Source organism: Trichosurus vulpecula, chromosome 4 (genome assembly GCF_011100635.1).
Source record: "Trichosurus vulpecula isolate mTriVul1 chromosome 4, mTriVul1.pri, whole genome shotgun sequence".
Lineage (NCBI taxonomy): Eukaryota > Metazoa > Chordata > Mammalia > Diprotodontia > Phalangeridae > Trichosurus > Trichosurus vulpecula.
Genome location: NC_050576.1, coordinates 238,346,637 through 238,373,033, shown reverse-complemented (window position 1 = coordinate 238,373,033; position 26,397 = coordinate 238,346,637). Strand labels below are relative to the sequence as shown.

The following is a 26,397-nucleotide window of genomic DNA, read 5'->3' as shown; positions in this document are numbered from 1 at the left end:
TTTCACCAAACTTTCTTTCCATTACATTTTATTGCCTTCCAAATGTAATATGTTAGCCTTGGGTTATAAATGAGCAAAATATTAAATGAATGGATGAATGAAGGAAGGAAGGAATGAATAAGTAGATAGATGAATGAATTAATGAATAAATAAATAAGCAAGAAAGCTCACAAATAAATGGACAAAATTTCACCAGTGCAAGGTAGAGGAAATATAGATAAACAATAGTTATTGTGTAAACCACCTAAGGATTTTTAAAGCCAGCAGGATGTTAGCAATTACATTGTCCAATGCTCTCATTTTACATGCGAGGAAATGAGACCTGGAGAGGACCATGAACGTTCTTAAGATCATATAGATAGTAAGTGGAAGAGACAGGATTTTAATGAATTGCAATATCAAAATGCATCAACATTGTATAATGGCAGCCAAAATATTAATCAGATCTTAGGCTTTACATGCAGTTTTAAAAAGTATCAATGCCCACAGGTAAGGAATTCTTTATGGTAAGTTGCTTGGAATAGTGGAAATTACATTGGCCACAGTCAGCAAAAGTTCAATTCCTACCCGTGATGCTTACTCCCGGCATTACTTGGCATCAGCCAATTAACTTCCTTAGGCATCAGTTTCATCTACTTTAAGATGAGGAGAATGAACATGAGGGTCTCTAAAAATCACCTCTTGCTCTAGACCTATGAACATATACACTATAACTCAGAGCCATGTCCAAGTTTGTGGTCAATAAGTGTTAAAGATTGGATAACTGTGAACTTAAGAATTAAGTATCTAATTAAGTGAACAGACATAACTATGGTATTATTATTATTTAAAAAATCTCATCAGATCTAATTGTATGTCATTTTATTACTTTTCAGGATACCGAAGGAACTTCAGCACCTCAGTGCTATTTTCCTAGTGATGATACTTCTTATGAAGTCAATTCAATAGCATATACTTCAACAGGCATCACAACTGATCTCCAATTGATTTCCAGCAAAGTACGCTCCTTACCGTATCCTAATCCTATTTCCAATCTTCGACTGGAGGTGAAATATCACAAAAATGAAATGCTTCAGTTTAAGGTATGATCTACATAAATATGAATACCATGAATAAAGGTCCCTCTCCCCATTCCCTCTTAACTGATTTTAAGTTACCAAGTCTTTTCAGCTACCTGTATTAAAAAAACAAAAACAAACAACAAAAAAAACCTGTCTGATCCATCTCAGAAACCAACCTGTAAAGGTTTTTCTCCCCCCTATGCTAGCTTTACATTTTTGCTTCTTTTGATTAGCTCTTAAGACTTGTATTTTTTTCTTTGAATATAAATTGTTTTTTTATTTTAATTAATACCAAGTTAGGTACTCAGTAAATGTGGCTTATAATTTTGACTAAATCCTCTTTATTCTGCACAATTAAACAATACAATCAGCAGGTATTACCCAGAATCACAGAATCTCAAATTTGGAAGAAAACTCGATGGACATCCAGTCAGTCCCATTGAAGTGGGCATCCTTTCTTTGATCAGAGCTCTCCAAAGAAAAAGAACCTACTGCCTCACAAGGGCATAGATTCTACTTTGAAAAAAAATTTAATTAGTGATCCACTTTTATCCATTTGATAAAAACTGCTTGAAAAGCTAGAATACAGCCTGACAGAAATTAGGCTTATACCAACATGTTATATCATATTCCATACTACAGAATGGATACCTGACCTGAATATTAAAGATTCTAACAACAATAGAAGAGAAATAAATCATGTAACAATCACAGCTGTGAGTAGAAGATATATTCTTAACCAAACAGGAAATATACGTAACTACAAAAATTAAAATACATAATTATAATTACATGAAATTGAAAAGATTTTACACAAACAAAATTAATATGTCTAAGATAAGAAGGAAAGTAGTCAAATGATAAGAAAAATGTGTTAAATTTCTTGGATAACTAGGGAAGTCAAATTCAAATAAAAGTAGACCCTGCAGGTGGCATATTGACTCTAAAAGCCACAAATTAACATTATTAAAGTGCATTTCATTACTTTCACTAAGAATTTGCAAAAAAAAAAAGAATTTGCCAATTATATTTTAATCTAGTTCTGGTTGTTTTTCTGACCAAAGTTGCTAGACAGTGAGTTTGAAACCTCTGATAGACAACTAACAGACATATTCAAGCCACTCCCCGAAAGATAAGTAGTCAAAGAATATGAACAAAGAATTCTCAAAAGAAGAATTTCAAACTATTCGTAATCTCATGAAAGAATTACCAAATCACTAATAAGAGGAGAAATGCAAATAAAAAATAGCTTGAGGTTTTTCCTCACACCTAGAAAAATGACAAAGATGAAAAAAAAAAGGAATTCTCAATGTTGGGGAAGATGTGGAAAGATAGGCACATTAATGCATTGTTAATGGAGTTGTGACTTAGTAAAACCACTCTGGAAAGCATAGACAGATGAGATGAACTGATGTGAACTGAATTAAGCTGACCCAAGAAAACAATATACATAATGACTCCATGACCTTCCTGGGGTTCAATAGCTTCATTTATGAATTGAGTGGTTTGACCTAGGTAAAGTCTCAGGCTGTTTCATGCTCTAAAATTGTATATTTCCATGAAAGATTTCTGGAATACCATTATGCCAATGAGCAGCAATGCTACAAGTGTTTTTGGGTTCAAAAGGAAGCTTTTCTTCTCTTTGCTTTTCCTTATGTACAATGACTACAGGTCGTAGAGTCCTTGGCCTGGAGTGTGGATGAGCTGAGTTCAGATGTGACCTTAGACATTTATAGTGTCTGATCCTGGGCAAATCACTTAATTTCTGTTTGCCTCAGTTTCCTCAACCGTAAAATGGGGATAATGATAACACTTACCTCCCAGAGTTGTTGTGAGGCTCAAATGAGGTAATGTTTGTAAAGCATTTAATGTAGCACCTGGAACATAGTAGGTGTGACATACACACACATGTACACATATACGTACACACATATACATACACACATATATTCTCTATTGTTGTTGTGGCTTGGAAGTAGAAAGACCCAAGTCCAAATTCTGCTTCAGACACTTATTAGTTGTGTGACCTTGGGCAAATCAATTAACCCCTCTGTGCCTCCATGTCCCCGTCTGTAAAATGGGGATAATAGCAGCACTTATCTTAAAGGTCAGGGTTTTTGTGAGGATCAAGAGGTAACTCTTAAGGAGCTTTGCAAATCTTATAGCTCTATGTAAATGCTAGCTATTGCTTTTATTATTCTCACATTCAAGTTATATGGATGAGGTACCTGTGTATGGAAGCTTTTTTCAAGCAATTGTCACTCTGACCAATTACCAGCCAGTATCTTTGGATTAATAACTCGCTATGGCCATTCAATATAACTGAGAGTTTTTCAATTAATTACTATGGAACAGTAATCAACTCAATCTGTATTCTACTATGTTGGATACTTGGATACTAAAATTTAAATTGGGTCTGGGTTGAAGGTTGGCTGTGTGGAGCCAATTCTCTTATCATAGATGGTGCCAGTTGATATTATAAACAAAAAGTCAAGGTTCATTTTCACAGAACTCACAAATAATGCTTTATCTATTTATTAAAGTAAAGCTGCTCAATAATTCAGCAGGTAATTCATTTGTTTACATAGGGTGTCCCCAACATCTTGCCCAATAAGCTTAAAATCTTACTAATTTGGGGGGGCATCCTGCATTTTATTGAAACAGCAAAACTTTATTTATTTAAAAAATGGACATTTCAGTAACTTAGGCTTTTCTCACATACATCCAAAATAGAAGCTTTCCTGTGCCACTAAATTATTCTCTCTCTGTGGATACAGAATCATGTCTGTCATATATAATAAATAACATGTAGCAATTTTTTTCTTCTCTATTTGGCAAAGAAAGATTGGGGATGCATATCGGCCAGAATGATTCTAAGACCTGTTCCTCTGTCCTTGCTTTCATCATTATGTAAATGATTTCATAGTGTGTGAATGGAATAACAGTGATACATTTAAAAAGAAATAAATCTTGTCCATGCCCATCTCTGTTGACACATAGATTTATGATGCTGACAGAACGAGATATGAAGTTCCAGTACCGCTAAACATTCCTAGTAATCCTACAAGCACTTATGAAGAACGGCTGTATGATGTTGAAATTAAAGACAGGCCATTTGGTATCCAGATTCGTCGAAGGAGCACAGGAGTAGTCATGTAAGTGATTGGGTATTTGAAGTGAGTGACATTTAAATTATAGCTTGGGTAAGTGCACAAAATAGACCACAATGAGCTAAATTAGCAGCATTCTACAGTGAATGGTATACCTGCCTTGAAATAATGGAGATTTGAGTTCAAATCCACTTCTGTCAATTACTCGACTAAATGATCTTGGGCAAGTAACAATTTCTCCGAGCTTCAGTTTTCTCATCTATAAAATGGGTGTAATAAATATTTATATTCCTTGCTTTTCAGGGTAAGTGAAGCTCAAATGAGATTGTATAAATAGTTGTGTAATAAATATTTTGCATAAATTTTTAAGTGCGGTGTAGAATGTCAGCCATTATTATGAGCGTACAATCCTGTAGTGAATGCTATATTTTAGTTGGCTCACTTCTTTTGGGGGAACGATGAACAGACTTTAGGAAATCTTCTAATACAGTTGCTTAGATTTTCATTCACATTTTTGGTGACATTGATTTCCTTGCAAAATGTCAGCTTCTGCCTACTAATCAAGTTGAGAACCAAAAGATTAGACACATATCCAGAGGGATTATTTCTGGGCCTATCAGCCATTAGAATTTAGATTATTTTAAACCTCCCGGATTAAGGATGCTGATAGATCTGTTGAAATTGGAGCTGATATACAGTGATTAAATGCCAGTGATGAAGAGCAACCAAAACCTAAGACAGAGAGCAAAACTGTATCCCTGTGTCAGAACAAGAAACATTAAAAGGATTCTTATTTTCAGAGTGCAATATGTATAGAATAGGAAAATACCTCAGAGGTCATCTTGTCCAACTCTCTGATTTTAAAAATGAGAAATCAGAAGGCTGTGCAGGTTAGGCAGCTTTCCTAAAGTTATGCAGGTAGAGGCTGGCAGAGCCAGGGTTCACATAAAGACCTCTGCATCCAGAGTCAATAGTCTTTTCCATTAAACAAAACGATCATTTGTACAGGGAGGAAATAAGATTACCATTTGTGTGTACATACACACACACGTAAACATATTTACATGCACGTATATGTATGTATATATAAATATATTGTGTTATTAATATTGTGTATCCTAACAGAAATAATCATAAACGTTTTTTAAGGCAAATGCTTTTAGTCACATCCTAAAGGATGATTTATGCTATATTCTGATTTTCTCCAGAAACAGGTTGGTATGAAAACAAAAAGAACCTCTCAGAAAGATGTGGACTGTACTATCATTTCGACAAGGGTCCAGTCAATAGGCCCTCATTTCCTTTTATCACTCTTTCCTTTAGGGTCTGGGGACATGAGCCAATAATAGTTGCCTTAAAAAATCATAGTGGTAATGGAGAAGGTCTAGAGCTGATTTCTTAGATGTGGGGGATTCCTCATCCGAAAATGTCTCTATTGTTGTTTTGTTCAGTTGTTTCAGTCCTATCTGACTCTTGTGACCCCATTTGAGGTTTTCTTTGCAAAGATACTAGAGTGGTTTGCCATTTCCTTCTCTAGCTCCTTTTACAAATGAGGAAACTGAGGCAAACAAGGTTAAGTGGCTTGCCAGTGTCACACAGCTAGTAAGTGTCTAAGGTCAGATTTTAGTTCATGTCTTCCTGACCCCAGACCCAGAAATCTAACCACTGTTCCACCTAGCTGCCTTTTACTTTTAAGCTGTAGTCAGAAAATTGCCTGGGCCACTGAAAGGTAAGATGACTTGCCTAAAGTCTCTCAGCCAGTGAGTATAAAAGACAATATTTGAACACAAATCGTCCTGACTCCAAGGCTGGCTCACAGTCTACTGTGCCACATTGTTCAGAGCATTTTAAGTACTGGAGCTAGGTAGGGTAATACAAAAGTTTTGAATACATGGCTTGCAATACTTTTGGGTCAAGCTTGAACCAGATTAAAATGTAATTGGGAAATACTTAACAATACAAATACAATAAAATATAGACAGAATCACATTTTAAAAGTAAGTCAATATGTAGTCCTCAGGGGTCCTTAAGTGTGGATTCGTGCCTCCAATTTCTATTTGAATTTGACAATACTGATATAGTGATAATAGTCTGGATCTGGAGTCAGGAAGATCTAAGTTCAAATCCAGGCTCAAACACTTACTAGGTGTTTGATCCTAAGCACATCATTTAATCATGGTCTGCCTCAGTTTCTTCATTCATAAAATGGGGATAATAATAGCACTTTTCTCTCAGGGTTGTGAGGATCAAATGAGTTGCCATTTGTAAAGCACTTTGCAGATCTTAAAGCAATGTATAAAACTCTTGCTATTATTAAATGCATCCTATTCCAAGATTTCAAAAATTTCCAATCTCATCAGCATGGATTCTTTCCTCACCGATGTAGAGCATTTACCACTTACTAGATGGTCAAGAGCTGCTATGACCAAAATCTTTTTAATTCTTGGCCCACCTCTGATCATCATCTCCAAAATTAACAAGCTGTCCCTCAAAGAAACCTAAAGGCCTGAACTCAAAACTTTCCCATCTTGGCAAATGCTGCGATAGCTTTTGACATTTTAGTACGTTGACTGACTTCAACTGACTGTTTTGAACTGAAATGTTCCAATTCCTAGCCAGTATGACTGACAGGCTGGCTAGACAGATAGATGAATGGATGGTTGCATGGATAGATAGATGGATGAGCTTCAAGGAGTACAGTCATCTTTGTGAAAGATGGAAAGAGCATTGCCCTGGAAGTCAAAGCACCTGGGTTCAATTCCTGCCTCTAACGTTTGCTGCCTTTGTGACCTTGGGAAAGTCCCTCCACCTCTTCATTTACCTCATGTGTAAAATGATGGGGTTTGATCTGGCTGGTCTCTGAGGCCCCTTCTAGATGGAGAATTCTATGAGATATCAGAGCAGGTCTTTAGTGGAGATGCAATTAAGCTTCCATTAAGCCATCATTTAATTTTAAGAATATCTATTTTTTTTATATCCTGAGTCATCATATCAATTCTATTTTATATTTAAAAGTACTTTGGATACTTTGTTATTTAATCCTCACTTTACCTGATCTAGATAATTATATTAGAAGAATAATTTCTAATTGGAATCTGATTTTAGTTCAAACAATGTCATAAAGATTAAATTATCTTCCAAAGTTCCCCCCAAAAGCAGATATTTGGAGAGACTGGTTTTTTTTTTCAATTTGTCCCTACCTTTGTAGAGCCTAGTGCACATATATGTAAGGTCCTATGCTATAATTAGGTATAGGGAGAATTGACTATATAAGTATGCAAAGTACATTTTATATAAAATCATATTAATATGGTAATCATAATGTTGATTTGGAGTTACTATGCTTGATGGGCTTTGGGGGGAGTGTATTTATTACTAAGAATATTTATACTAAGAATCTGACTTTTGTTGTTATCATTTAGTTGGGATTCTCAGGTGCCTGGGTTTGTTTATCATGACCAGTTCATTCAGATATCAACTCGCCTGCCATCAGAATTCATCTATGGATTTGGGGAAGTTGAACATACTGCATTTAAGCGAGATCTGAACTGGCATACTTGGGGAATGTTCACCAGAGACCAGCCGCCAGGTGTAAGTGACTTGGTTCTTCCTTCTAGTCCCACAGAGGGCCTCCCAACTGAACACTCTACAAGTTATGGCTACTTCTTAATGGAAGTGGTGCATTTACAACAATCGCTGCTGCTCAAGTGAATCTAACCAGGATATAATCACTTTCTTCTGATACACTTGAAGTATTTTTCAAAACTATTATACCTCAGAATTCCAGAGTAGGGAATTTTAATACACACAAACATGTATGTGTGCATATGTACATATGAACACATACATATGCATATATACACATGTATTTATGTCTCTATGAGTGGGTATGGGTATTTCCAGTTTGCATAATTCAGAATTTGCCTTTGGCCCTACCATGAATCAATGGCAAGCTTCTGAATAATACCTGCATTGTCTAGGCCTATATTTCATGTAATTGAGATTAGAGAAAAGAGGAGATTTAGTTTTAAGTAAAAGAAGAAAGGACATTTTTTAGCAATCACTTTAGAACAGACCCACACAATATACTGGCTCTCAGGCCTCCAAAGGATTTCCAGCTGCCTGTGGAAAAATGTAGGATTGCTGCTGGACACACTCTCCTGTTTGTCATGTGACTTGTGGCAATCAAACTTCATCACTCTGTTTTTAGTCTAACCTGAGGCCTGAAGAAATTTAGCCCATTTTATTTTATTTTATTTTATTTTATTTTATTTTTAATTTAATTTAAATTTATTTATTTAACATATTTGGTTTTCAGCATTGATTTTCACAACAGTTTGAATTACAAATTTTCTCCCCATTTCTACCTTCCCCCCACTCCAAGATGGCTTATATTCTGGTTGCCCTGTTCCCCAGTCAGCCCTCCCCTCTATCACTCCCTTCCCCTCTCATCCCCTTTTCCCTTCCTTTCTTGTAGGGCAAGATAAATTTCTATGCCCCATTGCCTGTGTATCTTATTTTTTAGTTGCATGCAAAAACTTTTTTTTTGAACATCTGATTTTAAAACTTTGAGTTCCAAATTCTCTCCCTTCTTCCCTTCCTACCCACCCTCCCTAAGAAGTCGAGCAATTCAACCTAGGCCACACATGTATCATTATGTATAACCCTTCCACAATACTCATGTTGTGAAAGGCTAACTACATTTTGCTCCTTTTCAACCCATCCCGCTTTATTGAATTTTCTCCCTTGACCCTGTCCCCCTTCCAAAGTGTTTGTTTTGATTACCTCCACCCCCATCTGCCCTCCACTCCATCATCCCCCCCCTTTTATTTTTTTTTATCTTCCTCCCTCTTCTTTCCTGTGGGGTAAGATACCCAACTGAGTATGTATGGTATTCCCCCTCAGGCCAAATCTGATGAGAGCAAGGTTCACTCATTCCCCCCTCACCTGCCCTCTCCCCTCCTCCCATAGAACTGCTTCCTCTTGCCACCTTTACGTGAGATAATCCACCCCATTGTATCTCTCCCTATCTCCCTCTCTCAGTATGTTGCCCTCTCATCCCTTAATTTCATTTTATTTCTTTTAGATATCTTCCCTTCATCTTCAACTCACCCTGTGTCTGCTCTCTCTCTTTTACATATATATATACACACACACACACACATATATATATATACATATATATATAAACAGACATATATATATACACATACATACACATACATACACATACACATAGATATATACATACATACACATTCTCTTATATATATATACATAAACATATACATATATATATGCATATTCCCTTCAACTACCCTAATACTGAGGTCTCATGAATCATACACATCATCTTTCCATGTAGGAATGTAAACAAAAGAGTTCAACTTTAGTAAGTCCCTATGCATTTCTCTTTCTTGTTTACCTTTTCATGCTTCTCTTGATTCTTGTGCTTGAAAGTCAAATTTTCTATTCAGTTCTGGTCTTTTCACTGAGAAAGCTTGAAAGTCCTCTATTTTATTGAAAATCCATATTTTGCCTTGGAACATGATACTCAGTTTTGCTGGGTAGGTGATTCTAGGTTTTAATCCTAGCTCCACTGACCTTTGGAATATCGCATTCCAAGCCCTTCGATCTCTTAATGTAGAAGCTGCCAGGTCTTGGGTTATTCTGATTGGGTTTCCACAATACTCAAATTGTTTCTTTCTGGCTGCTTGCAGTATTTTCTCCTTGATCTGGGAGCTCTGGAATTTGGCAACAATATTCCTGGGAGATTTCTTTTTGGGATCTATTTGAGGAGGCGATCGATGGATTCTTTCAATTTCTATTTTGCCCTGTGGCTCTAGAATATCAGGGCAGTTCTCCTTGATAATTTCTTGAAGATGGTATCTAGGCTCTTTTTTTGATCATGGCTTTCAGGTAGTCCAATAATTTTTAAATTATCTCTCCTGGATCTATTTTCCAGGTCAGTGGTTTTTCCAAGGAGATATTTCACATTGTCTTCCATTTTTTCATTCCTTTGGTTCTGTTTTATAATAACCTGATTCCTCATAAAGTCACTAGCTTCCACTTGCTCCAATCTAATTTTTAAAGTAGTATTTTCTTCAGTGGTCTTTTGGACCTCCTTTTCCATTTGGCTAATTCTGCCTTTCAAGGCATTCTTCTCCTCATTGGCTTTTTTTGGAGCTCTTTTGCCATTTGATTTAGTCTGTTTTTTAAGGTGTTGTTTTCTTCAGTGTATTTTTCAGTATTTTTTGGGGTCTCCTTTAGCAAGTCATTGACTTGTTTTTCATGGTTTTCTTGCATCCTTCTCATTTCTCTTCCCAATTTTTCCTCTACTTCTCTAACTTGCTTTTCCAAATCCTTTTTGAGTTCTTCTATGGCCTGGGGCCAGTTCATGTTTTTCTTGGAGGCTTTGGTTGTAGGCTCTATGACTTTGTTGTCTTCTTTAGGCTGTATGTTTTGGTCTTCTTTATCACCAAAGAAAGAATCCAAAGTGCTGAGACTAAATCTGGGCGTGTTTTCGCTGCCTGGTCATATTCCCAACCAACTAACTTGACCCTTGAGTTTTTCAGTGGGGTATGACTGCTTGTAGAGTAACGAGTTCTATGTTCCACGTTTTGGGGGGGAGGTGCCAGCTCTGTCAGACCCGCACTACTCCTTCCCCAAGTACCCCCAACCTGAACTGGGCTTAGATCTTTGGCAGGCTGTGCACCCCTGCTCTGATCCGCCACTTAACTCCTCCCACCAGGTGGGCCTGGAGCGGGAAGTAACAACAGCTGTAGCTGCCCCACCTCCACTGCCCCTGGGGCTGGAAGTGGAACCGTGAACTCCTTCCACTCCCGCAGCTTTTCCCACTAACCTTCTCCGCAGTCTTTGGTGTTTGTGGGTCGAGGGGTCTGGTAACTGCCGCAGCTCACTGAATCAGGGCTCTAGGGCCCCCTCCGCCCGGCTTCTGGTCTGGATGGTCCACGCCGCTCAGGCTGGGCTCTGCTCCACTCCGTTCCCAGCTCCCAGCTCCCAGCTCCCAGCTCCCAGCTCCGTGTGGAATAGACCTCACCCAGAGACCATCCACGCTGTCCTGGGCTGGAACCCTGCTTCCCTCTTCTGTTCTGTGGGTTCTGCCGTTCTAGAATTGGTTCAGAGCCATTTTTTATAGGTTTTTGGAGGCACTCGGTAACAGAGCTCACTCTAGTCCCTGCTTACCAGCCGCCATCTTGGCTCCGCCCCCATTTATCCCATTTTAATTTTGGCCCCTACCTACTGCTAAATTGTTCAGGTCTGCTTTAAAATTACTTTAGACCTGGGTTCAGATCTCTTCTGCAATACTGCCTGAGTAATCTTGGCAAGTCACTTAACCTTTGAACTTCAATTGCCTGCAGGGCAATATCTATGATCCTATGAACTTATTTAGTAGTTCTGGGCTTCAGGTGTGAGAATAAAGGCTATAGTCCTCAAGAAGAATGTGTTTTCTGGATTTACCTTCAAATTCTGTCCTCCAATCAAAATTCAGGAATTAAAATCTACCCCCTACAATATCCCCAGTTTCTTCAATAACTCACTATCTTGAGGACAAAGGTTTCCTCTTGTCAACAATATACATAATTGTGGTTTAGCCATCAGGCCACCCAGCCACTTATGTCATCAGAGAAAATTTGATATTTTTTATTAATACTAGGCGATAATCTGTCTGTGCTAATGATGCTAATGTCCAACATATATGTTTTTGAGGCACATACATGTAGGGTCCAAATTTACATTTAAGTGTTACATTGAATTGCTTTTTGTTTTTCTTGAATTAATTTTAAAATTAAATTATTAAAATAGGAATGCCTAACCAAGGGTCTATGCATTTTTCATATTATAATAACTTTTATTTCTTTTTTTGAAATCCTATATATTTTATTTTACACATAAAACCACGCTTCTGAGAAGGCTTGCATAGCTTTTCTAGACTGCCAGTGGCATCTATGACATACACTCAAAAAGTTAAGAACCTGCATCTAAAAGAATCATTGATATTCTGACTTGGTGGGAGATGAATTCACTAATCACTTTCATGGGGACTTCCTATTTTATGGTGCTTTTTTCTTATTGAGATGGCAGATTCAGATTTTTTTTTTTCTTTCTTAAAGGGTAAATGCTTCCTCTGTCCTACAGATATTTCATATTAGTGAAACATCAGAATGAAAGCTTGGAATGGAACTCAATAACTTTCCTTCCCACTTGAGAGCACTAAAGCAGAAGCAGTTTTAAAACATGGACTATGCATCTTTAAAATGATTTTCTTAAGGAAATCTAATTGTTTCCTTCTACTGAAATCTGCAGCTCAGTGACCTAGTGGATAAAGTGTTGGACTTGAAATCAAGAAGTCTTGAGCTCAAAATGCTACCTTAGACTGTGTAACCCTGGGAAAATCACTTAAACTTTCTCAGTCTTAGTTTCTTACTAGAATGAGTAGAATATAGAATAACAGCCCCTATTTCACAGGGTTGTTTGTGAGCATCATATGAGGTAACACGTGAAGTACTTTGTGTACATTAAAGTGCTATATAATTGCTAGCTATTATTATTATGTGAAGAATGGGTCCATGTAACTCATGGGGCTTACTGATCCTCTAATTGCATAGCCAAATTCCCAGCCTCCACCACACCAACCCCTTCCAGAACAGTCTTTCGGTAACCATCGGATATGCTATTTTGTTTTTCAGTATAAACTCAATTCCTATGGCTTTCATCCCTATTACATGGTAATGGAAAATGAAGGCAATGCTCATGGAGTTCTTCTGCTCAACAGTAATGCAATGGGTAAATATATGTAAAAGTATATGTGTATTTTTCTAAAGTGATTTTGCTCCTTGAGATTTCCAGTTAAAGTGGCAATTTGTGAGATGATGAATGTGTAATTTCATTCCAGATGTGACATTTCAGCCAACCCCTGCTCTGACTTACCGCACAGTTGGTGGGATCTTGGACTTTTACATGTTTTTGGGTCCAACTCCTGAAGAGGCAACTAAGCAATATCATGAAGTAGGATTGGTTTCCTATCTTCCTTCAATGATCTAAGAAGCTTTTTTTTATCCATGGTGCTTTTAGACCACAGAGCAAAACCTGTGCTTTTCCTTGCTTTTGTTTAGTTCATTGGCCACCCAGTTATGCCACCTTACTGGGCTATGGGATTCCAGCTGTGCCGTTATGGATACCGAAACACCTCTGAAATTGTTGAACTCTATGAACAGATGGTGAATGCCGCGATCCCTTATGTAAGTATATCAATTAGCAAAAGCAAGTTTGTTATTTAAATGTACTTGAAAACATCCTAGCATCATAAACCTAGAAACTGAAGAAACCTCACAATCCAACTTGTCCAAAAAACTCATTTTACAGTTTAGGAAACTCCCATTTACATTTAAGTAATAGAATAAATAAATGAATACTGGTGAGGTTGCCTATTGAACAAAATATCTGAGAGGTGTTTTCCATAGATACTGACAATAGGTTGAAAGGCAAATTATTGAAACATACCATTGGTGGATTCACAAGGGGAATGCTAACTTCATTTTCTGCTTTTCTACAACCCAACTAACTACTGTTTTACTGAAGTGTTGTCCTGTTCCCAGTCCCATGGAGTGGTTAGGAAATTCTGCATATGAGCATATCCCTGAATGTTCTATTGTATCTCCTTGATGGTCTTTAAAAAAAAATCGCCATATTTACTTAAAGTGAGATTGTTATATCAATTGCTCTTTTGCTTCATAGAGACAAGTAGCAAAGCTTCAGAGCAGGGGGTTCTGCCATCTACCAATTCTAACGTGGCAATTTTGTCCCTCTAGAGTGAAACAGAAAAATTGGCTCTAGGACATTATCATATGAGATCATATACCCTCTAAGCTTAGGAATTTCTATATCCTCCAGTCCCGAGTGCTACACATGCTTGCTGAATCTAGTTTTCAGTTAGTATATGACTTCATTGATATCCCTTAGTGGCATAGCTTTGTGAATTAAAAAGAGTCAGAGATACTGGGTTCAAATCCTGGATCTTTTCGTTATTCTCTGTAAGTCTTTGAGCAAGCCTGGATACACTTAGATCAGACAATGGTTATCAACAATATCCTTTTTGGCATTGTTCAAATGGAAGTGGTAACGGGGACAAAATTAACAATCTAATACTGAGAGACTACATGCTATTGTGAAAAGAGTATTGGAATTTAATGTGGAAAGATCTGAGCTAAATAACTTACTAACTGTGTGACGGAGCAAATTAAATGAAGCAGTGGGTAGAGTGGTGGATTTGGAGTCAGGGACGCCGGAGTTCAAATATTCCTTTGGAAATTTTTTTTTGCAACACTTGGGCAAGCTTCGCAATACTTGAGCAAGACCTTTAACCTTTGTCAGCCCCAATTTCCTCATCTGTTAAATGGGAATAATAATAGGACCTATATCAGGAGGTTGTTGTGAAGATCAAAAGAGATAATATATGCAAAGTATTTTGTTAATCTTAAAGTGCCATATTAGCTTTTAGCCTCATCTAGCAGATGTTTATAGACCACTTTAATTTGCAAAGTAATGCATGTATATTATTTTATTTGAATCTCATGGCTACCTAGTCAAGGGTAGATTCTATAGGTTATACAAACGCACATATGTATATAGGTAATATAAATATATATTGAAATATATATATGTATGTATAGGTACATGCATACACATGTGCTTATATGTATGTTATTGGATGTGTGTATATATACACATATATAAGCATATATGCATCTATTTGTAGATAGATATCTATCTTGGCCAGATCTATAATTTCATTGGTATAGGGAATTCCCAATGAGGAAACTCTCTTTACCCATATTGACCAATACCTGCTTTTCAACTTCTGGTTGTAGGGAGTTGCTTATGGAAGTGGTCAGTCAGTCAACAAACATTTATTAAATGCCTAGTATGTGTCAGGCATTGTACTAAATTCTGGGGATACAAAGTAAGGTAAAATATGCTCCTTGTCCTCAAGTTCATAATCCAGTAGGTAAGACAACATGCAAACAAGAGCTATGTACAAACATGCTATATATAGGATGAACAGGACATAATCAATCAAGGACAAGCACTAGAATTAAGAAGTATTAGAAAGGTTTCCTGTAGAAAGTGAAATTTTAGCTGGGATTTGAAGGACGTAAAAATTCCAGAGGCAGGGGTGAGGAGGGAGAACATTCTAGGCATAAGGGAAAGCCAGTGTAAATGGCCAGGAAAATAAAAAGGGAGAGGTGAGATAGCTTACCAAAATTCATCAAAAAGTGAGATAATCCAAGACTTCCCAACTCTAAGATTGAGATTTAATCACTACACCACATTGCCTTTAAAACATTATTATCCCAGTTTAATAGAGGAGAAAACTGAGACTTGGACTGTCTTAGTCACTTGTCCATTGTCACGCAGTAACAGGTAAGATTTGAACCTAGACTTAGTAATTCCCATCTCAGTACTTTATTCATCTCACTGCACCACAATCACAACAGCAGCTCTCCCTTGGAAGTTTATACTGAAAGAATTATTAAACTACCTCTATCTTTTGACCCAATAATATGACTACTAGGTCTATTCCCAAAGATAATTAAGGAAAAGGGTAAAGAACCAATATGTTCTAAAATATTTGTAGCAGCTGTTTGTGTGTGCAAAGATTTGGAAATGGTGGGGATGCCCATCAATTGGGGAATGACTGAACAAGTTGTGATATATGGTAGTGACTACTGTGCTATAAGAAATTATGAGCACATTGATTGTAGAAAAAAGAAAAACATGGACAGGCTTGTCCTAAATGATGAAGAGAGAAATAAGCAGAATCAAAAGAATGTTGTATACGATAATAGCAATATTGTTTTAAGAACAATTTTGAGTGATTAAGTAATTATGAATTACTTCCTTTATATATAAAAGAAGATGCTACCTGCCTCCAGAGAAATAACTGATAAATATAAGTATGTATAGAATGATTTTACATGCGCACACATTCACACATACATACATATATGTGTCTAATGATAGCCATCTCTAGGACTGGAGGGGGGAAGAAGGAAAAAAAAGAAAATGACAACTTTATTATATATTTAAAAGGAATAGCTAGTTGTACCCAATAGAGTTTCTGTTTCATGTACAATCATCTTTTTGTTTTATTCTACTATGATATGGAGATGTTTGTATTATTTCATAAAATAAAATAAAAAGACCTGAGCGCATTTCCAGGAATATATTAGTACTTAATAAATATTTGTTGACTGATAATAAAAAAGAAGGTTTGCAAAGCTCTTCCCTCACAATTAAAATATGAAATAATTTTACTGGGTTTCGTGAGGTTTACTTATCTGTAAAATGGGGATAATTGCATTTATACTACTTTTAAAAGGGTTGTGAGGAAAATGTTACTTTTTTAAACTAAAATTTAAAATATTAAAGCTCTATGCCTGTATGATTTAATGAAAATCATCAGTTTGCTATAATTTTGTTCATAGTCCACATATCACTTAGAGTACTTAAGAATAACATAGGAAGAAGAAATCAGAAAGAAAAAAAATAACCCCATTCATTAATTGAGTTCCTGTTTTCAGTTCCTTTGGGAAGGACAATCATTTTTAGCTCAAATGAACACATTATCTCTTGCTGACAGTCAGGAATAGTGACAAATTTAGGACGCAAACTCAAACAAACTGATTAGAGTTGACAATTGAAGAATATTAATGAATATGGTAATGCTTTTTCCCTTTCAAAAATGTCATGTAAAGTTACATTAGTCTGCATTTCTTTGTTTTCTGGGGAGATAGGAAAAATCTATTAACCCAGAATATTAAAACTAGCTATCTAGATATTATTCTTTGTGGAAACAGGACAAAAACAACTTTAAAAGCCCTCAAACTTCCTACTGTACCATCAACACCTTTTTTTTTAACCTTCTGTCTCCATTAGAATGTGTGTTCCTTGAAGACAACCACCAAGTTTTTTTGCCTTTCTTTTTATCCCTCATACAGCACAGTGCCTGGAAAATGATTATTAACTGGTATGACTGGCTTCTATCCTTTTGATCTTTTGCGAAAAGTGAAAAATAGAAGGTGCCCATTTTGTGAGTTTTGGCCCAAAATTCCTGGCCTGAGTTAGAAAGATGACAAAACTCAATTAAGATAAATTAGCTGTTTCCAGACTTGGACCTTTTCTTCCCCATGTCGTCAAAGGCAGAAACCATGCATTTCTTAGGGTTAAAGAGATGAGGACAATGAATATTGGACTATTGTTATATGAATTTGACACTGCTGATAGCATGAACAGGTATATAGCTGAATGTTCAACATGTCTGCCTATTTCCTCCTATCTTTGAATGCTGGATACATTTAGCCCAACCAATAGTTAACAATAACTGCTATCATCCGCAGTAACTTTCATTCTTTGAGATTCTTCTTTTGCTGTCACGATTCTTGTATATTGCAGGATGTACAGTACACAGACATTGACTACATGGAGCGGCAACTTGATTTTACCCTTGGTGAAAGATTCGAGGATCTCCCACAGTTTGTTGACAGAATTCGACAAGAAGGGATGAGATACATTATTATTCTGGTCAGGTTTTGTCTTTTTTTCATGATTGAATTTCATTCTTGTCTCTATCTTTTTTTTTCACCTTGATTAAAAGAAAATGTGAGCTACTTGACAATGTAAAACAGTAAGTGGAGAACAACAATTCCAGAACCAGGGGTATTCTGTAAAGGTTTCACAACTGGCTTTCTGGGCTGGGTGGGGGCGTACAGATGACACAATTGAAAATTTAATCTGAATGATTAATGTTTACTCCATCTTTTTTTAATCTAGTCAACAAAATAATCAGACAAACTCTGATTTGTAGCTTTTATCGATTTCTGAGGTGTAAATATTCACATTGACAATTTAACAGTCAGCTCTCTCAAGACAGTATTAACTAGCTCTAACATACCGCAGTTAGAACCCACAATCATCTTTCACTCCCCACTATTCATCGTTTCTCTCCTTACACATATTAATCCTAATTTGAGGGTTCCTAACAGGTCTTTGGATATTTAAAAATAGTATTTCAATAACAGTGTCTCAATATAATTGTTTTCCTTTGTAATTCTCTATTTTATTCTCTGTATTTAAAACTGTTTTCTTGAGAGACTTCACCAGCCTGGCGAGGCATCTATGACATACACAAAAAAGGTTAAAGGCCACCACCCCAAGCTATCTCTGGAGTTTTGATTGACCTCCAGGAATGGTCCCAGTTTTCCCTAGAGCGAATATCCTATTAGAACAACTCAGAACTCATGAGGAAAGCCAAAAGCAACTTTCCCCTGTATGTCTTTTGATCTAGCCAGGATAAAAAAAATGACTACTGATTGAATGGCTGTTGATTAATGACAACTATACTTTGATTGATGACAACTACAGTTAGATTTATTTGATATGAATGAATATTTCTATACAGGATCCTGCAATTTCTGGAAATGAGACAAAGCCCTATCCTGCATTTACCAGAGGCCTTGAGCAAGATGTCTTTGTCAAATGGCCAAATAGTGATGAAATTTGTTGGGCAAAGGTATGATTATAATAAATACCTATAAAAGAGTCAGAAAGAAAGAAGGAAGTAAACAGAGAAGCAGGAAAGGAAGGAAGGAAGACAGAAAGAAGGAAGAAAAAGGAAAGGATTGGAAAGGAAATGAAGGAAGCAAGGAAGGAAGAAAACAAGCATTTATTATGCCCACCATATGCCAGGAATTGCGCTAAATATTTTAGAAATTTTATCTTATCTTAATCTTTTTAGAAACAGGTTGAATTGAGTATGCATCTATAAAAGTCATTTTCACCAATTTGGGTATAATATTTAAATTTTTCATCTGACTTTTAAAAATGCCTACTAAAACTCAGTTCATAGGGGAAATAGAGGTTTATAGTATCAAATTATGATGATTTTTAATGAACTGATTTCAGGAATGATGAAGAGGGCATTCATACTTCAGATGAAGCTGCAGAGTTGATTCCAAAGGTCCTTCAGTTCTAAAACTAAAATACTATGGACCAATTTGCCTATAAATATATTTTCTATAATAATTTAAAGACATTTGTATTAAAGAAAGAAAATTAGTTAGCAACTATCGTGAATTATTTGCCTAATGGTTATTACTGCAGAATGTGTAGCATGCAGTATTTTGTTGATCCTATCCCTTGAGCCTAATTTAGACATGGTATTACATGGAGAATAAGAATCCTCATGCCTCATTTTTTGACTAAGTAGCACAAACCCCTAATAGATCTGATATTATATCCTTCAATTTTGTATCTTGTGCCAAATTCCTCTGCTGTCAGTGAGGAGAGAAACAGACAAAGCTTTATTGCAGTCATCAGTTGACATTAGGGTTTATCAATGAAAGATTCATTATTTCATTCATGTGAGTACTCTCATGAACCAGATTAAAATCTTTCTAAGTCTTACTAGAAAAATTTCATGAGTTGCTTTGGATGTTTTTTTTTTTAAATCAGCTGTTGGTCAATGTTATGCTTTGGAGCCTCTTCAAAATTAGTTAGGCTGGTCTTAAAACTAGCCCCTCTGTAATGCCACAGTCAAGATCATGTAGAGACTTTGAGAACCTCTGTATCATGATGAAACATCATAATAATACCCTAGTGGAAGAATAATATAGCATATGTCCAACATCGTAGTCTCTTAGGTTTACCTTCTTCAGTAGTGGTGGGCTTCTACATCATTTTTCATAAATGCATCTCCTTCCTTTTCTTTCAATAGGTTTGGCCAGATCTGCCTGATATCCCAATAGATGAAACTTTGAGTGAAGATGAAGCTGTAAATGTAAGTTCTCTTTGATTTGCTCCACAATCTAATAGTGCTGAGCAGGTGGATTTCTTCATCGATTATAGAGATGCTGTTTGCCTTAGTAGCTAGAGTGCTGTGCGTGGAGACGGAAAGTCCTGAGTGCAAATCCTTTCCCTTACACCATGGGGTCAAAACTACTTCATAAAGCTCAGTTTACTTATCTGTAAAATGAGGATGATATAATAGAACCTACAACACCTACATCGCAAGCTTGTTGTGAGGCTGAAAGGAGATGGCACCCACAAAGTACTCCATGTACTTTAAAGTGATATATAAAACCAACTGAGAGGCAGAATGGAGTAATAGCCAGCTGTCAGGCTTTACACCCTTTCCAGTAGCTATAGCAGCACTGATTTAACAATAGTTCCAGAACTGGAGAGCAGGGTGAATGAGGAGGAGGAGTGGACACACTTGGTGTCACTGCACTCAAGCTACAGTGACAGGCAAGGAAAACGACAAGAAAATAGTTGGCATGGAATACAGTCAGCTAGACCCTGTTGTCCAAGTGGCACATTAGCTAATCTGGATAGTGCAGGATTCAGGGCATGAGTTTAAGAGTTGAGAATGATTGTCATCATTATTAAGAACTAGAATTTATAAAACACTTTAGTTTTATATATTATTTGCCAATATTATCTCATTTTATCTTTGCAACAATTTTGGGAGGTAGGTGCTACTACTCGTATTTTCATTTTACAGATGTGGAAACTGAGGTAGACTGAGGTTAAATGACTTGCTTAGGATCACACATCTAATAAACGTCTGAGACTAGATTTGAATTGAGCTCTTTCTGACTCCAGGTCCAGTGCTCTCTTCACCATGGCAGCTAGTTGTTAAGTCCCCCGTGGTCTTTAGGTATGGTGCTCATGAGGGCTCAGCCACAGGGTGGATGGCAAGAAGATAGTCAGGATTGAGTGTCATAGTAGTGAGGGTCAGGGAATTAGATGATTTTGTCCTGGACTCCCCCACCCCAATTCATCACTCTCACCTGGAGAATTTTCTAGGGCATGGGAAAGATGGTAAAAATCTAGCATGGGGCCTCGAAGAATTAGATTGTTGTTCATTTGATTAATCAGCCAATCAATTAACAAGCGTAGGGATGAGGAGGTCCATATCATAACCTTGTACTGAAGGAAAAATAAATCAGAGAATTTGAGAATCTCAGAATTGGAAGATATCTCAGGGGCCAAGTATTCCTATTCTTATCGGAACAAAATTCTATTTATAATGTCACAGAGGTGGTCATCCAGGTTTTGCTTGAAGGCCTCTAGTGATGAGGCTCACTACCTTCTGACACTGCCCATTTCACTGTCAGAACAACTGAGGGACAACACGCTTATATCTAGCCCAAATCTGCCTCTCTTCAATTTATAGCTGTGCTTTCTAGATCTGCCTGCCGGGGCCCAGCAGATTATATTTAATCCTTCTATGTGCAAGTTGTCCAAATACTTGAGAACAATTATGTTACTACCCCTACCCCCAGTCTTCTCTTCTCTAGACTGAACAGTCTCGGTTCTTTCACCTTCCCATACAGCTGTAGATATTTCAGTACAATGAATCAGTTTAGGGTCATCCACAGCAATCAGGGCCTCAAATCTAGAGTTGAAAGGGACCACAAAAGGCCAGCTAGTCCAGGTGAGAAAGTGATATTATTGAATTTCAGGGAGAAATTAGGAACCATGTGAAATACTCCTGTGATTTCAACTCAACTCTGGAAATCGTTTTGTTTTTGTCTTTTATCCCTACTTTCTGGCACATAGTAGGTGCTTAAAGTGACTCAAAACAGCTAGGTGATAGAGTGTGAATAGAGTGTTGGACTTAAAGATGGCAAATCCTGAGTTTAAATCTAGCCTCAGATACTTTCTAAGTATATGAACTTGGGCAAGTTACCTAACATCTCAGTGACTCTGTTTCCTCATCTGGAAAATGGGGATAGCAATGACTCTTAACTTTCAGGGTTGTTATGAGGATAAAATGAGACGACATTTGTAATTTGCATCACTATATGTATTATACGTTTATGTATATGCATACACACATATCTATATCTATGCACATGACATATCATTACTATTCCTAATATTACCATATGGTGTTGAAATAAAATGAATTTAAGTAAATAGAGGTGAGGGACATGGTGGTAGGGTAAACATGCATGTTAATATAATTATAATCATCTTCATTCTTGCTTCTGAACTATTTCTAAGCTGAGAAAAGGCCTAAGGAAATTCCCTTAATAGAGTCGGTTCCTCAAAAGATAGTCTCAATCAGCCCTGCTTTTCTCCACAGTGAATTTTGTACCATTCTTTTACAGGCTTCCCGAGCTCATGTGGCTTTTCCGGATTTTCTCCGGCCGATCACAGCTGATTGGTGGGCAACTGAAATCGACGATTTCTACAATAATGTGATGAAGTTTGATGGCTTGTGGATTGTAAGTGGGCAGGACTCTTAAAAAATTCATCTGGAGGATGAACTAAGAGATATTTACCTCCTGTTATTTAGTCTGCTTTTTGGAAAGTTTTTATTTAATTACCAAGACATTAATGGAATTGCTTCATTTGTTGGTTTCTCCTTCTGAACATGAATGAATTTTCAAATTTCTCCTAACCAAAGGGGAAAAAAAATCTCATGTCCTTCATGATAAACTGGATTGAATGCTACATCTGGGCTAAGGAAGACCTGCTGTGAATCATACCTCTCACACTCACTAGGTGTGGGGCCACAGGCAAATCAAATCACCTCTCTCAGTGTCAATTTCCTCATTTTTCAAATGAGAATAATAATGTAAAAACAGCCACTAATCTAGAAGCTGGGACGCTTAGGTGAGATAATGCATGCACATAATTTTACAGATTTTAAATTACCATATAAATAGTCAAAGTTATTGTACATTTTCATAATTAGAATTTCTGGTAGAGACATTACTTTATAAACATTTATGGTTACTTAAAATCTATTTACAAGCATATGATAGCCCAAATGAGCTATATTTAAGACTCACTATCTGAGTTACACAATTTTAGAAAAAAAATGAAGTTTTTTGTGTGTATTTTTTTAGGATATGAATGAACCATCTAGCTTTGTCAATGGGACAACTTCTAATGTATGCCGAAATGATACTCTAAATTACCCACCTTATTTTCCAGGTAAGAATAAATTTAATATAGTCACTGTGAGATGATAAATAAGTAAAATGAACCATGAATATCAATGATATTATAGGCTTGGGACCCCATTGAAGGTGAGCAATGTGACCGACTTCCCTTTACAAAAACATTTACTTTATTGGACCACAGAATCTCAATTTGGAAAGTCATCAGGGGCCATCTATTTTCACCTTTGTCTGGATAAACATTCCTGACAAGTGTTCATCCAGCCTCTTCCTAAAGATCTCTAGAAAAGGGGAAAACATCCCTTTTCATTTTCAAATAGTTCTCATTGTTAGGCATTTGTTTTCTCTCTATCAGCTTTGATTCTTGGCAACTTCTACTTACTACTCTTAGTTCTGGCCTCTAGGGCCAACCAGAACATGTATAAGCCAATCTTCCAGGTGACAACCATCCAAATATTGGAAGAAAGCTATTTTTTTCCCCTAATAATTCTCTTCTCTTTATTTTCAGCTCCCTTCTTTTCTTCCTTCCTTCTTCTCACCCTCCCTCCCTCCCTCTCTCCCTCCCCTCCCCTTTCGTCCTTTACCCTCCCTCTTTCCCTTCCTTCCCCTCCCCTGTCACTGATATTGGCAAGGGAAAAAGCGGTGCTGAGGCCTTCCTTACTAGGCAATGGCTCCTTCATACCCATTTTTACATTTTCTTCATCCTTTGAGCCCCCTTAGTTTAGGCCTGGGCACCAAAGAGCTGTGTTAAATTTCATTGAGTTGAGCTAGCCAAGAAATAAGGCATTGTCAACCTTGCTAAGAGCCTTTGGACCAAAGAGCAATAACCTAGGTTGTAATATCTGTCTGTTACTCTAATCCCTAGATATTAAGTTAAAAACTTAACTATTAGAAGTCTCTTTAATAAACACTTTCTACCTAAATATGGATATTGAATAAATTTATTACAAGAACAGATTTGTATCAGCACGTTTAATTAACTTATAAACCAATTCATCTTTTCTTTTTGTACTATAGTTCGTGTAAGCAATATTTCAAGCTATTTTGGAATGATAGTATCAGTTAAGCTTACTGAACTGTCTTTTGACCCTAATTATCATATATAAAGTATGCCTTCACCTGGTTAAAATTTTGGAATACGTTGACCACTTAAAACAGTAGTTTGGAATATTGGCAAAATATGCTAATAAAGTATAATAGATGAAATGGAATAATTCTAGGGGTTGATAGTGATTATGTGTTTTCTAATAAGTTAATGGTGTTGCTTTTTAATTGATCATCCTTAGATCTAACAAAAAGAGGAGAAGGATTGCATTTCAGAACAATATGCATGGAAGCTGAACAGATCTTGAGTGATGGAACCTCAGTACTACATTATGATGTTCACAACTTATATGGATGGTCCCAGGTGAAACCAACTTATGAGTAAGTTATTTTTCACTATTAATAATTCTGTAAAACAATTTGATTCTCTTTCTTCTTAAAATACCTTTGTTGCTTATTAGTGTATGCCAGGAGAATGAACTCTTTCTGAATTTGACACTTTATATAGATGAAGAAACTGAATATTGGAGGCTCAATATTTTCCTAATGGCATACAAGTTGCAAATTTGTATAGGCCTTATTTGATCTTAGGCAGTCTGCATCGCATCCACCTTTTTTCCCCCATTATACCATTTGTGGGATCTAGTAGATATAGTGGATAGAGTGCTGAATATGGTCCAGAAAGATGAGTTCAAATTTAGCCTCAGATGCTTTCTAGCTTTTTGATCCTTGGCCAGTGACATAACTTCTGCCTTCTTAAGTTTCCCCATCTGTAAAATGGGATGATAATAATAATAACTAGGGTTGTTGCTAGGATAAAATGTTTTAATATTTGTAAAATGCTTTGTAAATGTTAAAACAGTAAATAATAAAAGCAATGATAACAATGATAGCTTTTATTAGTTGTAGTATCATTCCTATTATTATCACACTGTAGCAGAAGTCAGATAAAGAGATGATTGACAGTCAAAAGTTATTAGGAATATTTGGCATACATCTCTATGTTAGGATCAATATATAGAGAAACAGTACCACATTTTTTTTACTAGAGATAACTTAGTAACACTGAAACAAACCACTGGATTGAATGGGCCGAAGTCTATTTTATAGGAATTTTCTTGCTTAGTAATTAATAATAATGCTAATTATAGTAGCTAAACATTAATATAGCTATTAGTGTGTGCCAGGAACCATGCTAAGTGCTTTACATTTGTCTCATTTGATCCTCACAACAACACCGGAACCTAGGTGCTATTGTTATCTCCATTCTACAGATGAGGAAACTGAGGCAAATAGAGGTTAAGTGACTTGCCCAGGGTCACATTGCTAGTAAGTGTCTGAGGCTGGATTTGAATTCAGGACTTCCTGATTGCATGCCTGGTATTCTATCCTCTGGGCCAACAAGCTGTCAGTTAACAAAAAGTCACATTAATCATTTGAATTAAGCAAATGATTCAATTTTTAAAAGTTCAATTGAACAAATGATTTAGACACAGTCATAGGCTTTTTATAAAAATGACTTAGGAGAATGATTTCTGTCTAGTTGTATTTAAAAAAATTAAATAATATTCTAAACTAGACATGTTAAGGTGAAAATAATTTGGGGCAATACTTACAAAAACACAGGGCAGCTAAGTGGCACGGTAGATAGAGCACCAGACCTGGAGTCAAGAAGTCCTGAATTCAAATCCATCCTCAGACACTAGCTGTGTGACCCTGGGCAAGTCACTTAACCCTGTTTGCCTCAGTTTCCTCATTTGTAAAATGAGATGGGGAAGGAAACAGTAAACCATTTCAGTATCTTTGCCAATAAAACCCCAAACGGGGTCTCAAAGAGTTGGTAGCAACCAGAAAACCACTTATAAAAATAGCTTCAAACCTCATGATAGTAATGTCAGACTTTGTTTTTAAATAATGATCTTCTGTCTACTCTAGTCAAATCAAATTCATTAATTAAGCACCCAACATGCATAAGACATTATTTTAGGAGCTGAATGTATAAAGACAAAGCGAAAAAAGACAACAGTCCCTGCCTTCAAAAAGGTTACATTCTATTTATGTGCTACAACCTGTGAACAGAGAACTAAATACACAATAATTTGAATAGAGAAAAAAACATTATTACTGCTATCGCTGTCATTTTACATCAGCAAAAAGAGTTTTAAGGATTATATTTGAAAATAAGAG

At 36.5% G+C, this 26,397-nt stretch overlaps 1 protein-coding gene across 1 annotated transcript in view; it reads left to right on the top strand.

Annotated features, from left to right (window-relative positions):
- The window catches only part of SI (sucrase-isomaltase), a 114,655-nt gene that overhangs the window by 61,413 nt on the left and 26,845 nt on the right, over positions 1–26,397 (top strand). Inside the window, exons 25-36 of the mRNA XM_036756320.1 lie at positions 876–1,082; positions 4,062–4,216; positions 7,594–7,762; positions 12,883–12,979; positions 13,089–13,201; positions 13,309–13,434; positions 17,648–17,776; positions 18,654–18,764; positions 19,968–20,030; positions 22,369–22,485; positions 23,113–23,200; positions 24,453–24,591. Of these exons, the coding sequence (XP_036612215.1) occupies positions 876–1,082; positions 4,062–4,216; positions 7,594–7,762; positions 12,883–12,979; positions 13,089–13,201; positions 13,309–13,434; positions 17,648–17,776; positions 18,654–18,764; positions 19,968–20,030; positions 22,369–22,485; positions 23,113–23,200; positions 24,453–24,591 (1,514 nt within the window). The remainder of the gene's footprint in view (positions 1–875; positions 1,083–4,061; positions 4,217–7,593; positions 7,763–12,882; positions 12,980–13,088; positions 13,202–13,308; positions 13,435–17,647; positions 17,777–18,653; positions 18,765–19,967; positions 20,031–22,368; positions 22,486–23,112; positions 23,201–24,452; positions 24,592–26,397) is intronic.